Below are 18,817 nucleotides of genomic sequence, written 5' to 3'. Positions count from 1 at the left end.
AGTCATGTATATTACTTTAGCTTTTCACATTCTTTACATCATGTTTAGTCACAGGTTTTGCTTATTTTTCATCTTCAGTGTTTAGTATTTGATTATGTTCTTTGTGATTGATTTATTATTAGTATTTTGTATTGTCACTGCATTTATTTCTATATTTTATTCAGTGTCAGCTGTGTTCCAGTTCTGTGTTTATTTTTATTGATCTCCTGGTTTTCCACTTTGCTTAGTCACATTATCTCCTGGTTTTTTCCCCATTTTGCTTTGCTCACATTTATTATTTTCTGCCTTAAGCATGTCTCATTTTTCTATGTTGATTTTCCAGTCACTTAGTTCTTTTGGTTTGCTTGCATTGCGTTTTCTTCACTCATTCTTTTGCACCTGTTCCTCATCTGCCAGCCACGCCCCCCTTTCCAGATCCTTTGTCCTCATGTGTACCTTGTTTTCCTGTCACCGCCTTCTTTATTTAAACTGCGTCTGTTCATTCCCTCACTGCTTGTTTGTCGAAGATGCTCATCACTTACCAACGCTTTGTCTCGTTCTGTTTTTGCTCTTGCCGTGTTTTGATTCTGCTCTGTTTATCTGACCCTGTTTTTGCCTCAGCTCTGAAAACCCAGTTTGATCGTGTACTGACCCTGCTAGTTTTTGACCACGTCCTGTCTTGTCCTTGTCTGGTACTTTTGCTCCGCGGACTGTCTTCCTGTTGCCGAACCCCTGCCTGTAATAAAGACCATCCTTTTTACTCATACGTCCTGTTTGAGAGCCTGCATTTGAGTCCAGCCTCTGTCTGTGCCTCGCCTCCGCTCAGCCTTGACATATCCAAATACTCATGGACATGACTGTCACGTTATTTGCTACAAGTGTTATTATATCTGTGTTTAAAACAACTAGTTGCCTGTATTAACTTGCTGAAGACACGTTGACCACAACCGGCTTAGTCTATGTTGTAGGGCATGATGAGGTCTTACCTTCCAAATATCTGCTACAGCATGTACATAAATAATGAAATCTCAGTGTGAGTCAGATGGGTGAACTAGCTTTGTGTCTCACCTGACACTGGATTCATCACTTTGTTGCACATTGTGACTTTCATCAAATGCCAATCCACTCATGACATCTTTGAAGGTCCTAGAAGATAAAAGCTTATTTTGTAATCTCTGTAATGAAAGTCCTTCAACTCTCTGTATTAAATCTGAACATGGCCAATTTAGAGAGCAGCAACAGAACACAATAAGCTGCATTTGATATCAGGCTGAAAATAATGACTATTTTCATTCGTAGTAAAAGTGAATTTGTAGAATGTGAGAAAATCACTGTTTGTCTGAGCTCAGTGTGACATCTTTAAATGTGTTGTTTAAACCAAAAGTTCAAAATCCAACTACTTGATAAGTGACTTTAGCAACTGTTTATTATCACAGTCACTGTTGTACTATCAACTACACATACCGTCACCTTTTGTGCTTTATTACATGCACAACTGTGCAATTTATCCTGTGCAATAATTTTACCATATCTGTACATACTTATACTCACTATATTCTATTTTTTACATAATCTGTTTACATCAGTATTTATACCCCCACCAGCAAACATGGCGATATACTTTAGTCACCTTTCTTTAATGTAAATATTTTCTTTTTCTTTACTACTGTAATGACAACAAGTGATTTTCCCCACTGTGACACTGTGGGATCAATAAAGTTTATCTTATCTTAATTAAATATCTCATTCTTATTGGCTAAATATTGTAGAAGTAATTTTAGCCCTATTAAGTTTTAAGAATTTATTCACTCACTCTCTGTCTATTACCAAGCATGTCACATCACTGGCAGCAATCACACTGGCAGTCCGCACATCATCTCTAGAGACAGGTGAATAAAATATCAAAACATGAAAATCATAATGCTTTCAATCAAAGTACACAAAGTAATGCTGCAGCAAGTTACACATGTTTCCATGCAGATGTTCTCCTAAATCTGCACATCATTTCTGTTCTGCTCCTCACTTTAATTTCTTTTACCACATCCTCTAAGTTCAGAACTCTTGCTACTCACCCCCACAGAGCTTTTTCTCCAAACCAGTGTCTTTCAGAGAGTTCTGAAAGGATGACCTGCTCTTCACATCCTGGAGTATGTTCTGTCACTTTCACCTGGAAAATTAGAAAGAGAAGCAGTGATGAAGCTGCAATTCCAAAGGGGAAAACAAAAATGTAAAAAAGTACTTAAAATGGACATATTCTGATTTTTTTTTTTCTCTCTCTCCATCTGGGTACCTTTTACTGTTATGCAGTATACATTTGGGGGTTTCATGTTATACAACTATAAATCCTATAACTATATGCAGGAAGAAAATACTAAACAAGGAAAATTTAGGGCTGCAACATTATTTTGTTTCATATATTTTTGGTGTATGTCACAAAAGACAGGGTGTTGCCAGAAGGTGCTTGCTTGCATTTATTGTGACAAGCATTATCATGGCAAAACACCTTTTGTGCAGATCTTTTCCATGACTGTGTATGTAGTGTGTTACAACAATTTTCCACAGAGGAATACAATTGTACTCTGGGGTGGAATGCTTCACTGAAAGTTCAACTTTGATAAACATTAACTGCACAAACATGCTGATGGCTGTTGAAGCAGCCAGTAAGTTTAGTTGGGTCGTGACTGAGCCAACAAGAGAGGACAGCCCAGCACTAATAACATCTATCCGAGTTTGCAGAATTACACAATAACACATGAGTTTTCTGTTGACATCAAAGTAATCAAGAGTAACGCAATGCCAGGCGTATGTCCCAACTCCTATGTTAAGTTGATGTATGGTTTCATAGTGGAGGTGATAATGAAGTCTGGAAATTATTTCTATAGTGAAAGACTGTCACTTTAAAGACGGTATATGGTCTATATGTATTGCGAAACATTGCTGCTTCACAACTGGTATTTGGTGCCTTGACCCGAATTTTTGAACAGAACCTTCCTCTAGCCTCCCCAATACACCACAACAAAATGGTGTCAATCAGATGAGCTGTTCTTTAGTTAGTGTGCGGAAACAATAGTTAAGACAGAACCCATTGTGACCATATTGGATGTCAGACGTAAGCCCCCTATTTTCAAAAGGAAACTGCCACGAGCCTCCCCCAATTCACCAACAAGAAACGGTTTCAATCAGACCAAGTGTTCTTTAGTCAAGATGGCGTCCATAGTGGCCATACTGGATAAGGGACAATGGCCATTTTTTTAAAGGAATCTTCCTGTAGTCTCACCCAATACACCACCAAGAAACGGTTTCAATCAGACCAAGTGTTCTTTAGTCAAGATGGCATCCATAGTGGCTATACTGGATAAGGGACAATGGCCATTTTTTTAAAGGAATCTTCCTGTAGTCTCACCCAATTCACCACCAAGAAACGGTTTCAATCAGACCAAGTGTTCTTTAGTCAAGATGGCGTCCATAGTGGCTATACTGGATAAGGGACAATGGCCATTTTTTTAAAGGAATCTTCCTGTAGTCTCACCCAATACACCACCAAGAAATGGTTTCAATCAGACCAAGTGTTCTTTAGTCAAGATGGCGTCCATAGTGGCTATACTGGTTAAGGGACAATGGCCATTTTTTTAAAGGAATCTTCCTGTAGTCTCACCCAATACACCACCAAGAAATGGTTTCAATCAGACCAAGTGTTCTTTAGTCAAGATGGCGTCCATAGTGGCTATACTGGATAAGGGACAATGGCCATTTTTTTTAAAAGGAATCTTCCTGTAGTCTCACCCAATACACCACCAAGAAACGGTTTCAATCAGACCAAGTGTTCTTTAGTCAAGATGGCGTCCATAGTGGCTATACTGGATAAGGGACAATGGCCATTTTTTTAAAGGAATCTTCCTGTAGTCTCACCCAATACACCACCAAGAAACGGTTTCAATCAGACCAAGTGTTCTTTAGTCAAGATGGCGTCCATAGTGGCTATACTGGATAAGGGACAATGGCCATTTTTTTAAAGGAATCTTCCTGTAGTCTCACCCAATACACCACCAAGAAACGGTTTCAATCAGACCAAGTTGTTGTGTGGGCCACCAGAAGAGGAGGTACTGCTGGCCCACCACCAAAGGGCGCCCTGCCTGAAGTGCGGGCTTCAGGCACGAGAGGGCGCTGCCGCCACGGACACAGCCGGGAGTGACAGCTGTCACTCATTAATTCCTGACAGCTGTCACTCATTCTTCATCATCGCACTCCATAAAACCCAGACGTCATCTCCACCTCATCGCCGAGATATCGTACTTCTTTGGAGGTAATATCCTCAGCCATTTGTTTTACAATATATCTGTATATTGTGAGTGTTTGCAGGAGTACCGGTCCTTCTTTCTGTGGAAGCTGAGTGAGTGCTGGATGGCACTCTTTTTCCCTGAGGAATCACTGCGGTACTCTGCTACATATTGAGTGAGAGGTGGAGGTGGCATTCCCACCGTTGTTGTTACTGGGTGTGCACACACCTACACTTGACTGTCTTTGTTCTCGCCAGCAGTACCAGATCCAACAGTCGGGGACGGTGATCACCTGGGAATTCGGGACTTGGCGGCTCCAGTATTCACCAGGTTCAGTGGCGGCGGAAATCGTGTGGTTCCGGCTCTTCTCAGGACAGACGTCTTCTATCCTCGAGCCTGCCCACACGTCACCTTTGTGATTTGACTGTAATTATATTCTGAGATTGTCTGTATTTCGTTGTGCACATTTCACAACATTAAATTGTTACTTTTTGGCTCATCTATTGACCGTTCATTTGCGCCCCCTGTTGCGGGTCCGTGTCACTACACTTTCACAACACAAGTGTTCCTTAGTCAAGATGGCATCCATAGTGGCTATACTGGAACGTGGAGAACCATCTGGCTGACAACAACCCTTTACAGCACCTTACCAACTACAAGGCCAACAAGACGGAGATCATCAGCGCGGATGCCTCACTGGTAGAGGAACTCAATCTATTCTACACCCGGTTCGAGACAAAAAGATCCTGCTCAGCTCCTCTGACCCGTCATGCTCCCAGTGCTAACCCACCCTCACTAGAGAAACATCAGGTGAGGAGAGCATTGAAGGCTGTAAACCCATGCAAAGCAGCAGAACCAGATGGAGTACTGGGAAAGGTGCTAAAGGCCTGTGCAGACCAGCTGTCAGGAATCCGCCTGATAAGGATCTTTAACACTTCCTTGGAACTGGCTACTGTTCCAGCCTACCTAAAAGCTGCCATCATCATTCCCATCCCCAAGAAGTCAGCCATAACCTGCTTTAACGATTTCAGGCTGGTGGCACTAACCTCTGAAGTCATAAAGTGTTTCGAGTGTCTGGTCCTCCACTACCTCAAGTCCTATCTCCTGCCTAACTTTGAACCACACCATTTAGCTTATTGGGCAAACAGGTCATCAGTTGGTGCCATCACCACTGTCCTGCACACCATCCTGAGCCACCTGGAGGAACCTGGGACCTACATCAGGATGCTTTTCTATATTCTATGGTTTAATACCATCCTGTCGGACCTGTTAGTCAAAAAGCTGACCGACCTGGACTTTCCACCTCCTTACTTGTGACTCAATAAAGGACTTCTTAACCGAGCATACACAAACAGTAAAGATGGGTCCCCTCAGTTCCTCCACCCTGACACTCAGCACCGCCAGACCCCCCCCCCCCCCCAGGGCTGTGTGCTAAGCCCCTTCCTGTATGCCCTATATACATATGACTGCATCCCATCCCACCACTCAAACATTGTTGTCAAATTTGCTGATGACACAACAGTGATGGGTCTGATCACAGGAGGACATGAAACAGGGGGAGGTCCAGATGCTCCAGGCATGGTGTTCCACAAACAACTGTATGCTGAACACCATCAAAACCAAGGAGATGGTCATAGACTTCAGGAGGGAGGGAGAAAACCACACCCCACTTCAGATCAATGGCTCCTGCATGGAGAGGGTCTCCACCTTCAGGTTCCTGGGGGTGCATCTTTCCAACGACCTATCATGGTCCACCAACATGTCCCCAATGGTCAAAAAAAGCCCAGCAGGGGCTGCACTTTTAAGACTGCTGAGGAAGTGCTATCTGGAGGACGGCCAGCTGAGGACCTTCTACCGAACCACAGTGGAAAGTATCTTGTCATACTGCATCACAGTGTGGTTTGCAAGCTCCACAGCTGGGGACAGGAGAGCACTGCAGCGAGTGATTAAAGCAGCCCAGAACATCATCAGCTGCCCCTGCCCTCCCTGGAAGACATTGTCACCTCCCGTGGCCTCAGCAGAGCACAGAAAATCTGCTTGGATCAGTCGCATCTGGGCCAGGGTCTCTTCTGCCTCCTACCCTCAAAAGATTCAGAAGCCACAGGCGCCAGACAAATCACCTCAAAGACAGTTTCTACCCATGGGCGATCAGACTCTTGAATGCACAGGTGTGACCCCATGGGTTCCAAATCCAAAGAACAATCCAACCAAGTGCAATAGTTATACCTTTTTATACCTATTCCACTGACATGGTTTATATATTTACATATTTCTTATTTTATTTTATTTTATTTATTCTATTCTGGAAGTGTGCTATTCTTGTACTGGAGGGGAGATACACTCAAATTTTATTGTATGCCCATTTGCACAATGACAATAAACAGCTATTCTATTCTATTCTGTTCTATTCTATTCTATTCTAATATAACCTGTTCCAGTGTCTGTATATTCATGATATTTATAAGGCGCAACACTCAGATGTGCCTTACAGAAGCAGGTTCCCAATACGCATATACTCTGCTTGTATTTGCACCAAAACTCAACTGAAAAAGTGTATGCATGGTTTTAGTGTGTACACATTGTTTATAAATGAGGCTCTGGTGGCTAAGCTAGCTTGCTACAAACTGTATATGACATCTTTAATGCAATGTATTTACCACAAAAACAAAATGAAAACGCTGTTGAGACATTTTTCTTCATTCATTTATTCATTAAATTTCTGCCGCTTATCCAGGTCAAGGTTGCAATGACAGTAGATCAAGCAGCTCATCCCACACTTTCCTATTCTCAGCCAAGTCCTATAACCCCTCCTGAGGGGTCGTGAGGCATTCCCAGACCAGCTGGGGAATATAATCTGTCCAGCATATCTTCCCCGAGGCCTACTCTCAGTTGGACGTGCCTGGAAGACCTCCCTAGGAAGACGACCAGGGAGCATCCTCACCAGATGACCAAACCACCTCCTCCAAATTTGTTTCTTTTGCATTTTAAATGTTTTTTGTCCCTGTGTAGGCCTTTGTTTTTTTGCAGAAGCCGTGGTGTGTTAAGTCTTACCTGGCCTTTGCTAATTATATAGAACGTATCACCAGTGGCACCTTGGCGAATAATGTAGTCACCTTTACCGTAGTGCATCTAAGAGACAAAAACAGCATTCAGGGCAGCAGAAATATTACTAACAGGAGGGTAAGAAGAGAATCTGACAAAGAAATTGCTCCCTGGAACAATGTTATTAATGGTAATGACTGTTTCTGCATGTTTGTAAAAGCACTTTTTTTATGAACCCAGTCAAATTTTTAAATTTGTGTTAATCCTCTGAGTGTTGTGCTGACCTTTGACTATGATTGCTTGAGTTATGAGAAATCTTTTATCTTTTTTTTTAATTATTGTATGAGGGTGAATAGGGTAGTTGACACAAAAAGTAAAAAACAATAATAAATTAAAAAGTACCTTGCCAACAGAATAAGTACAAAACAATGCCAGCAACATACTGCAGTCCTAGTGGTACAACAATACCTAACTCATGCTATGAGTCCTTTTTAAAAGGTGTATGGCCTTTGGGTTTTTAAAGACTTAAGTCATAAAAATAATTTTTGTTGGCACCACCATAATTTTATTCCTTAGCATATAAATAAGGAATTTATAATATGATATTGCCAATATAATCAAAATTCACACTATTTGTAAAACAATTTAGAATTTTGACCCCTGATGGGTAGAAATTCACTTAATCAAACATCATGACCTACATTTGATGGCGATGTCTTAGCTCATGTGGGGACTTCTCCAATCTATGCGAGGGGGAAGGACACTGTGACTGGCAATCAGAGTAACAAAAGACAGCGTGACCTCACCTCAGAGTGTATGCTCACTCAAACAAAATAAACCAAAATGGGGGAAAATGCTTCAAAACAGCTTATTTCTGTATGAATCCAATATGATTCTCATATATTTTGTAAAGCTTAGTGAGAAATAATCACTTCTGAATCTAAAAACGCTGTTTTTGAAACCACCTAGCATCTCTGAAGTGATTTGCAAGACATCTTACGGATGTCAGCGTGCATGCTCCCAGAAGGCGCATCACGCAAGTGGGTCAGGTCACAAGTAATCTCAAAACCTCATGCATGCACACATGCGCTTCCTCTTGTAGTTGATCTACACAATGGTGTTAGAAGGAAAAGACAGTATTCACCATAAATAAGTTCTCTTCAACTAAATGAGCTGGAATTTTGCAACATGTTGGTAGAAACTAAATTTGGTCAGTTTTGTGAAATTTGAAAAACCGTACAGCTTTAAAAAAATATGTATGAAACACATTTTGAAAATTGAGCACAGCAAATAACAGAATAAAACCCTAAAAGAGGCAAAAGATAACACAAGTACAACATAAAATACATTCTGAACCTTTCTGCTAAGCTTGTCATACAGAAGTGACACACTTACTATTAGTAAATGATGGGGGTGGCGGGTGGGGGAGTATTTCCTCCTTGTGCTGTAGTCCAGCAGTTAAGGGATAGAATCGTGCACTTTTTTACAAAAGCGCCAGACTTTGTCCAGGGACTGGACTCTTTTGGTTATATTAAGTCATGTCAAAGTGGGAGACATTTGATTTTAGCCCTGTATCCTGCTTTTTTTTAAAAGGGTGTTTGCATGGTTATAATACAGTGTATATTTTGCTATTCATATGACAATACGATCATATGGTTATTATGTAGGGGGCCAGTGATCAAGATTGGACCTTGTTAAGCTGTAGAGAATGGCTACTGCAACTAGTGCAAAGCTATACTGAGCTTATATGATCATGTATCGTCCGTCATGATGTCGTCGTACATCCTTATACATTAGCAGGGTGGTATGTTTCAAAATGGAAAGAGGTACAGGACTCATTTCAGGCCTGTAGGGATCTTTAACAGGCATCTACCTCTGAGACATAAAATTAGGTCACTGTGATCTTCCTAGCATGAAAGCCGTAGAGAGTAGTTCATTAAAAATATTCATGAAACATTTGTGCATATCTAGGAAGTTTGCCAACCAGGTATTTACAATGTTTTCAGTTAAAAAATATGGTGATAATCATCTTAATACCAATAACATAAAATAATAATGATAACAACAACAATAATAATAATAATGGTTATGGCCATAAAAACAAAACTGATTTCTTGTAATGAATAAAAAAGCATTTCTTTCCGTTCAAACACTGTTGTTATTTTAGAGTGTAAATATGTTAGTGCATGAGTAGCATCTATCCTTTGCCCTATGCTCGCAAACAGCTATATTGCATAGGTATATTGATATTCACAATGAGTTAGACAATATTTAGTCACTTTCCCTCGATTAACGCTTTTTCTAAGAGTGTAAGCACACTGAAGTACATTCGAAGCTCCCCTACTTAGCCTTAATACATTTTTCATAACCTTCAAATTCATATTATGAACTTAAAAAGACATTTGGATAAGAGTTTGTCATGAATTATATGCTGTAGAAGGCTGAAAATGGTTATTATCTTAAACCCAAGTTTTTAGAGTGTAGACATTTATGGATTCAATGTCTTCCAATCTTATATACTTCAGGACACTATAAAGTACCTCTGATAAAGTTTTGGCGCTTTTGTATAAAAGTGCATGATTCCCCTAAAATTTGTCCCTTAGCCGCCGGACTACTGTGGCCTTGGCCTCAGGTGGCACATTGTTGCTCGAGAATGTTGCCAGTTTTTTCTTGGATGTCAGGTGGAGCATTTGAGGTTTGGGGTTCTGTCAGGCCCCCAAACCTCAAATTTCCCTACCTCTTACCACAGCAGCCTCTGTCTGTGGTTGTGGGCTCGCTGTGGGGTCATCTGCACTTTGGGGGCGGACTGGAACCTATGCAAGTCCTCACATTCAGTCATTTTATCGCACATCTCATTACATCAATCACGGCCTGACACACACATTTGCACACGTACATTCATGCAACTCACATTTACTCAATCTGTCTTCCAACTCGTGACAAACTCTGCATACAGTCAAATGTAATCATTATGACGCCCTCCTTCTCTCATCATTTGATTGGTGGATTGTATGTCATGTGACACTGATTATTTATCCAACTGTGTAGAAAACTAGTCCATTGTACAAAGGACGACTGAGAAGTTTAGGACTGACCCAGAAAAAGCAGGGCATGGTCCTCCACCTTTTGCATTCTGAAAAACCAGCATTTGTCAACATTGCACGAGTCAGAACTTCACGCATTCGCAAGAAATGTTGGCTTCTTATAATGCAAAAGGTGGAGAACCATGCTGTACTTTTTCTGGGTCAGGCTCAAAACTTGTCAGTTGATTTTAGGCCAATCTCCAACCTTCCTTTTCTCTCAAAAATTCTTGAAAGGGTAGTTGTAAAACAGCTAACTGATCATCTGCAGAGGAATGGTCTATTTGAAGAGTTTCAGTCAGGTTTTAGAATTCATCATAGTACAGAAACAGCATTAGTGAAGGTTACAAATGATCTTCTTATGGCCTCGGACAGTGGACTCATCTCTGTGCTTGTTCTGTTAGACCTCAGTGCTGCTTTTGATACTGTTGACCATAAAATTTTATTACAGAGATTAGAGCATGCCATAGGTATTAAAGGCACTGCGCTGCGGTGGTTTGAATCATATTTGTCTAATAGATTACAATTTGTTCATGTAAATGGGGAATCTTCTTCACAGACTAAAGTTAATTATGGAGTTCCACAAGGTTCTGTGCTAGGACCAATTTTATTCACTTTATACATGCTTCCCTTAGGCAGTATTATTAGACGGTATTGCTTAAATTTTCATTGTTACACAGATGATACCCAGCTTTATCTATCCATGAAGCCAGAGGACACACACCAATTAGCTAAACTGCAGGATTGTCTTACAGACATAAAGACATGGATGACCTCTAATTTCCTGCTTTTAAACTCAGATAAAACTGAAGTTATTGTACTTGGCCCCACAAATCTTAGAAACATGGTGTCTAACCAGATCCTTACTCTGGATGGCATTACCCTGACCTCTAGTAATACTGTGAGAAATCTTGGAGTCATTTTTGATCAGGATATGTCATTCAAAGCGCATATTAAACAAATATGTAGGACTGCTTTTTTGCATTTACGCAATATCTCTAAAATCAGAAAGGTCTTGTCTCAGAGTGATGCTGAAAAACTAATTCATGCATTTATTTCCTCTAGGCTGGACTACTGTAATTCATTATTATCAGGTTGTCCTAAAAGTTCCCTAAAAAGCCTTCAGTTAATTCAAAATGCTGCAGCTAGAGTACTGACGGGGACTAGAAGGAGAGAGCATATCTCACCCATATTGGCCTCTCTTCATTGGCTTCCTGTTAATTCTAGAATAGAATTTAAAATTCTTCTTCTTACTTATAAGGTTTTGAATAATCAGGTCCCATCTTATCTTAGGGACCTCGTAGTACCATATCACCCCAATAGAGCGCTTCGCTCTCAGACTGCAGGCTTACTTGTAGTTCCTAGGGTTTGTAAGAGTAGAATGGGAGGCAGAGCCTTCAGCTTTCAGGCTCCTCTCCTGTGGAACCAGCTCCCAATTCAGATCAGGGAGACAGACACCCTCTCTACTTTTAAGATTAGGCTTAAAACTTTCCTTTTTGCTAAAGCTTATAGTTAGGGCTGGATCAGGTGACCCTGAACCATCCCTTAGTTATGCTGCTATAGACGTAGACTGCTGGGGGGTTCCCATGATGCACTGTTTCTTTCTCTTTTTGCTCTGTATGCACCACTCTGCATTTAATCATTAGTGATCGATCTCTGCTCCCCTCCACAGCATGTCTTTTTCCTGGTTCTCTCCCTCAGCCCCAACCAGTCCCAGCAGAAGATTGCCCCTCCCTGAGCCTGGTTCTGCTGGAGGTTTCTTCCTGTTAAAAGGGAGTTTTTCCTTCCCACTGTAGCCAAGTGCTTGCTCACAGGGGGTCGTTTTGACCGTTGGGGTTTTACATAATTATTGTATGGCCTTGCCTTACAATATAAAGCGCCTTGGGGCAACTGTTTGTTGTGATTTGGCGCTATATAAAAAAAAATTGATTGATTGATTGATTGATTTTAGTCATTTTTTGTGCAATTTGGGTTATTTACTGTTAATTTTGTTTCTATGCATTTTGCTTCACTATACAGTTCCACTACCAATGCATCCCTGATATGACAAGGCTATCTACAGCATGTGGACTTTGCCTTGACTGTAATCTACTTAGGTATAATATAAAACAAATAATGAATTTGACGAGAAAAAAAATAAGAATATTTTCATTCGTTGAGAGATGAAATGATTCATTCAATTTGATCCATTTTTCAACTCTTGCAAATATTCTCACCATTCCACTCATAAACACTCATTATTTGTATATTATACAACAGCTGGGTTGTAATTTGATTGGTGCTTAATTTGATTGGTGCTTTGTATGTCACCTGACATGGATTCATCCCATTTGTGTTGCATTGCATTTAGAGTGCAATTTAATTCCATACGTTTGGTATCATTGCACTCTGCACACACCCACACGCACGCATGCACCCACATGCACACACTTGCACACACAACGTGCGTGCGCACACACAAAACAAATCCACTGTGCTGTAAGCCATCTGGAGGCTGTTAGGAGGAAGTTAGAATAAAAAGCTGGACTAATTTCTGATGGGATGATGGTCTAGTCGTTAAGGCGTTGGGCTTGAGACCAGAAGATCCTCAGTTCAAATTCCAGCCTGACTGGAAAATCACGAAGGGCCCTTGGGCAAGGTCCTTAATCCCCTATTGCTCCTGGTGTGTAGTGAGCGCCTTGTATGGCAGTACCCTGACATTGGGGTGAATGTGAGGCATTATTTTTAAAGCACTTTGAGCATCTGATAGCATCTATATAAATGCAGTCTATTTACCATTTACCATGTGATTTTTTTCGCTGCACTGAGGAAGTACACAGTCTTTCTTTTGGAAGCACACAAAGTTGGTGCACGGCATCGCAGACGACATCGTCAGAATTATTTTTGGACTCGTATTTAAAGTTTGTGTTGGATTGTTGATGTCAGAGCAGCAGTGATACACCAAAGCTCGACAAATTTCTGACATGATTTTCACTGGCGTGAGGATCGTACACAAACTCTTTTCTTTTTTTTTCTGGAAATACACAAAGTCTTCACGTCGTGGTGCTTCAGACTCTGCGTCGTGCATTCAAACCGTATAATGCAGGACTTCTCGTTGTTTAATCCTTACATATAACATCAAATGACAATAATCTATTTTAGCCATTATATAAAACAAATAATGAATGTTTTTACATTCTTTCAATGGAATGAATATTTAATTTGGTGAAAGCTGGAACATACCATTCAACGATGCAAAGCCGAGTTGAATGGTATGTTCCAGCTTTCACCTCATGAAATATTCATACCATTGAACTCAGAAACATTCATTATTTGTATACTAGTAAGTACTCATCACTGTGTAAAATGATAAATTCGCAAAAAAACAAAACAGTTTTGGAACTTTTGACTTCTGAAAAGTGTGTTTTCATTTCATCAACTTGGAAAACAATATAGATGCCTGCAGTAACATATCTGCGCTTTGTTATTTTCTTTAGAGGGAACACAAAAGTTACACAGCTGCTTGCTGTGGGTGAAGAAGATGGAAGATGTCTCAGATGAGTGTATATTTATAATCTTGACTCAGTGACAATATCAGTTATGCAGACATCTTATTCAAAACTGTAACTCTGACAATTGCATTAATATATAAAACATAAACCAATGCTAAAAAAAAACCTCAGCTGTATGAGCATTACCTTCTTTATAATTTGCAGTTGTTTAATTATTATGATCCTATTGTCTTATGTACAATTATCACCCTCTGTGCATTTGCAAGTATTAATGACAAATTTAACTCCATAGGATGTTAGCTTTGAGTTAGCAGAAGTTAGCATGCACACTAATGTCTGCTAAATGTCTGGTAAATGACTGCAGTGGTGTTATTAGTTTCCAAAAACAGCATTTTCAGTTGTAGAAGTGTTTATTTCTCGCTAGTTTTACATAATACGAGGTCTATTAGAAAAGAAACCGACCTTTTTATTTTTTTCAAAAACTATATGGATTTGAATCACGTGCGATTACATCAGACAACCTTGAACCCTCGTGCACATGCGTGAGTTTTTTCACGCCTGTCGGTTGTGTCATTCACCTGTGGGCAGGCTTTGAGTGAGCACTGGTCCACCCCTCCCGTCGAAATTCCTTTGTCTGAGAACTTCCTGAGAGACTGGCGCTTTGCTTGATCAAATTTTTTTCAGAAACTGTAAGGCACATCCAAGTGGACACCATTCGAGAAATTCAGACGGTTTTCGGTGAAAATTTTAAAGGCTGATGAGAGATTAAGGAGTGTTACTATCGCTTTAAGGACAGCCCACGGCGCCGGACGGCGCGCCGCGCCCCGAGCCGCCATCGTCAGCCTGTTTCAAGCTGAAAACTTCCAAATTTAAGCCTCTGTTGACCCAGGATGTTGTGAGAGAGCAGGGAAGTTTCAGAAGAGGTCGGGATCAGCAGTTTATCCATACATTCCACTGTTAAAGGAGATTTTGTAATGAAAGACGTGCAGACGGATTCGCGCGTCGGCACACAGCCGCTCATCGCACGGCGCCACAGCAAAACACCTCTGTTGGAAGTCTCACAGGACAAGTTTGAACATGCCCAGCTGTTAAACAATTTCTCAGATACTCACTCGACTGAAAGCCATCGAAAACCGCCTGAATCTTACGAATGGTTATCAACACGGAGGTGTTTTTCTGCGGCGCCGTGCGATGAGCGGCTGCGTGCCGACGCACGAATCCGTCCGCACGTCTTTCATTACAAAATCTCCTTTAACAGTGGAATGTCCAGATAAACTGCTGATCCAGACCTCTTCTGAAACGTCTCTCTTCTCTCACGATGTCCTGGGTCAACAGAGGCTTAAATTTGGAAGTTTTCAGGTCGAAACAGGCTGATGACGGCGGCTCGGGGCGTGGCGCGCCGTCCGGCGCCGTGGGCTGTCCTTAAAGCGATAGTAACACTCCTTAATCTCTCATCAGCCTTTAAAATTTTCACCGAAAACCATCTGAATTTCTCGAATGTTGTCCACTTGGATGTGCCTTACAGTTTCTGAAAAAATTTTGATCAAGCAAAGCGCCAGTCTCTCAGGAAGTTCTCAGACAAAGGAATTCCGACGGGAGGGGTGGACCAGTGCTCACTCAAAGCCTGCCCACAGGCGAATGACGCAACCGACAGGCGTGAAAAAACTCACGCATGCGCATGAGCGTTCAAGCTTGTCTGATGTAATCACACGTGATTCAAATCCATATAGTTTTTGAAAAAATAAAAAGGTCGGTTTCTTTTCTAATAGACCTCGTATATGACACAGAGGTTATATTTACACAGAAACAAAATAGAGTTTTTCAGCTAGCTACCAGCCTGTGACGTCACCATGCTAATGTCCACAAAATGTCTTGTAAATGACTGCAGAGGTGTTATTATGTTCCAAAAACAGGGTTTTCAGTTTTAGAAGTGCTAGCTTTTAAATAAAATATGAGAAACATGCATATAAACACACAAAACAAAGTGGTTTTGGAGAGACCAGCCACTCACATCTCAGTGCAGCTCTACTCTGTTTGGCTCTCACTTCTTAAAATAGATCAAGGTTAGCCATCTTTGAACTTGCCCAAGGTCTGTGTCCCAAGAATGTTCCCTGTAAATTTGAAGCCTCTGGCAGTAATAGGACTGGACTTATGCTGAGCACAAATGGACGGACCGATAGACGGACCGATGAACAGACGCAAAGCCTTTGTAAAACCTGATGGCCATATTTGATGGCCTCAGGTAAAGATGTACATATATCACATACAAAAGTAAATCATTAGTTCAAACAAATTAAGCAGCATTTTTAATAATACTGTCTCAACAGTCCTGATGGAGGATGCCATAACTGTCCTTATGATGTAAAGTTGGAATAATCGGAGCACTGAATTTCAGTGTTTTGGTCAGAGTTTCTGGGCCAAAAATCCAACAGATCCATGCATTCATATTGTTTTGTTTGAGTTGGTGCTTGCAATTTCCAGTATTATAACCTGTCATGAACACGGTAGTGTTGTCAGGTTTGGTGACACCGTGTTTATTACTGATGTTGGGCATCGCAGTCTCGTTTGAGGGTGGGCGTTAAAGGGTTAAAATATGACACATATGATGTAATTTCGCTACTTCCGGGGACGGAAACACTGCATTTTCTCTGAGATTTTGGGCAAACAAAGTGAAAATACAAAAAAAAAAAAAAAAGTGACGATGCGGTGGAAAGTGGACATGTGTTGCAGTTTGTTTATGACCTGGCGCTCAAACGTGTCGAGGCGGTTGTGTAGGCAAGAGAACGTAGCTACTCTGGTTAGCTGTGTAGGCTAACACTTACCAACACAACGTCTCTCATTTGCCTCGTCTTTCCTTCTCCACTGGGTACCGAAAAAAAACCCTGCACTTTTCACGACTGCTTCAGTGATTGCAGCCAAAAATAAAAAGGTACACCAGAGCGGCTGTCCCCATAAGTGGTCAAATCCCGCAATATCACGCAGGGTTGAACAAGAGTTCGGTGCCCTATTATCGCTCTGTTTTGTGTTAAAACTTGGGGGGGGGGATATTTTGTTGCAGTGTGAACAATTGTGTGTCTTAATGGTATAAGTCAGCTGTAACACGTTTGGTTATTACTGAACACACAGTAGGATGACCTGGGGGGGCTGATATTTGCAGTAAGAATATCACCAGCAGGTAAATAGTCCCAAATAGTCTCAGTAGAATTTTACAATAATCTGCAACATATGTTGTGAATCATTAATAACTTTATTATGGAGTTTTAAAGACTGGAAAAATGTTGTTTGAGTTCATTTTGAGGCTTACTCCATGCCCGTGTATTTCTTTTACACCACGTTATGGGAAAATCAGTTTCTCTCATAAAATGCAACTGTCACAGCAGTGAGTAGAGCACTCAGAAACTAGACTGCTAACAATGCTTTAATAGGATTGTTTACAAAAGTGAGTTTGCCCTTTAACATGCAGCTCCTGTCTTACTGGTCTGATTCTTTTGATGACTGACTGACAGTACAGAATAATTTCCTTGTAATTGTACCTCCTCCATGAGATCAGACATTTTCATGATGACATCCCGTGGTAATGACTGCAAGAAGGAAACACTGCAGACACACAGATGCAAAAGTATCATTCAAAATGTCAAGTTTGATAAAGGTTTTGCTTTCATCGTCTTCAGTGTCTTGGCACGTTCAGAAACTTAGCATATAAATACTGACGTTATCCGTAAAAGGAAGCCACAATAAAAAATACTGAGATAAAAATTCAGCACTGAGGTGGCAAAAAATTGAGATATGGTATGTAAAGTGTTGCAGTACATGTCCTGGGATTGACATTAAACTGTGTCAAAGACTGTGGTTGGTCATCCTGCAGATAAGACCGTTTTTTAGGGGTTTGAAATCAAGATTGGCACTCCAGCTACAGTAAAACACCTTCAAAGTTTAACACCAGAAAAGAAAATCCTTTGCTTCTGCACTCTGTGGGAGTAACTCTTTTGCTGCCTATCATCAAAGAATGGCACGTGTTCCAAAGGGGAATGGAAAAAGTTATTTCATTCCTCATCAGTGGAAAAGAAGAAACCAATGCAGAACAGCAAAAGTCTTGTCTCTTGAGGTTGGCAACTGCTGCACAGCAGCACCCAGGTCCAAACTTGAGAAGAGTCACGCATCTTCAGCTGTGATGGAAGAAGCCTGGAACCTTCTACATTACAGTGGTAGTGTCGTCTGAGGTATACAGTTCTAGAAGCAGCCAGATCCCGTTGGGGGAAGACACCGAATTTTGGAATGGATGTTCTACTTTTCAAGGTACCAAAGGAGTTACATTTCCTTCCAATAATGTCAGATATTACACTGTCAAAAACCATATATTAGGTTAAGACTTAAGAATTCTTTGAGTGACTTTTCTGTTGGCTGTTAATGGAACTGATAGTAGTCAAGGAGACATTTATTAGAGGAAGCTGTAAGCAGGTGACAGATCATCTGTGGTCAAATGACCCTCACCCTGCTTATAGAGGAAACAAAGCACTATGATCCTCCAAACCTACACCTTGCCCCACAGCACTCATTAACAAATGATGGCACAGTCTTCACACATGACCCCACTGTACTGTACTGTAGGCCAAGCTACTTTGAGCAGTTACAGTGAGGAAAATAAGTATTTGAACACCCTGTGATTTTGCAGGTTCTCCCATTTAGAAATCATGGAGGGGTCTGAAATTTTCATCTTAGGTGCATGTCCACTGTGAGAGACATACTGTTATGTGCACACGCGAGTTGAGGAGCGGACCAGCGTCTGACTGAACCCAGCGCTAAATAACCAGAAAGCGGTTCCAAAAACAAAACAAATTTATTTCCCTTCTGTGCAATAATTTGTGTACAACATAAATGTGCGGTTGTCTGGCGAGGTGAAGGACGGCGCGCTCTCCAGCGCCCAAATGGATCGAAGCCCGACGCTTCT

General features: G+C 41.1%; 1 protein-coding gene across 8 annotated transcripts in view; it reads right to left on the bottom strand.

Annotated features, from left to right (window-relative positions):
• prkg1l (protein kinase cGMP-dependent 1, like) overlaps positions 1-18,817 on the bottom strand; it is a 63,284-nt gene that overhangs the window by 30,173 nt on the left and 14,294 nt on the right. For 6 of the 8 annotated variants that reach the window (XM_034169974.1, XM_034169976.1, XM_034169970.1 and 3 more), the window contains exons 7-11: positions 17,403-17,466; positions 7,308-7,385; positions 2,052-2,146; positions 1,793-1,858; positions 1,048-1,125 (exon numbers count right to left, since the gene is read on the bottom strand). In XM_034169974.1, the coding sequence (XP_034025865.1) occupies positions 1,048-1,125; positions 1,793-1,858; positions 2,052-2,146; positions 7,308-7,385; positions 17,403-17,466 (381 nt within the window). The remainder of the gene's footprint in view (positions 1-1,047; positions 1,126-1,792; positions 1,859-2,051; positions 2,147-7,307; positions 7,386-17,402; positions 17,467-18,817) is intronic. The other 2 variants (XM_034169977.1, XM_034169978.1) reach the window with 1 other exon arrangement.

This window comes from Thalassophryne amazonica, chromosome 5 (assembly GCF_902500255.1).
Source record: "Thalassophryne amazonica chromosome 5, fThaAma1.1, whole genome shotgun sequence".
Lineage (NCBI taxonomy): Eukaryota > Metazoa > Chordata > Actinopteri > Batrachoidiformes > Batrachoididae > Thalassophryne > Thalassophryne amazonica.
The sequence above is the reverse complement of the archived record's forward strand: the minus strand, read 5'-3'. Positions and strand labels throughout refer to the sequence as shown.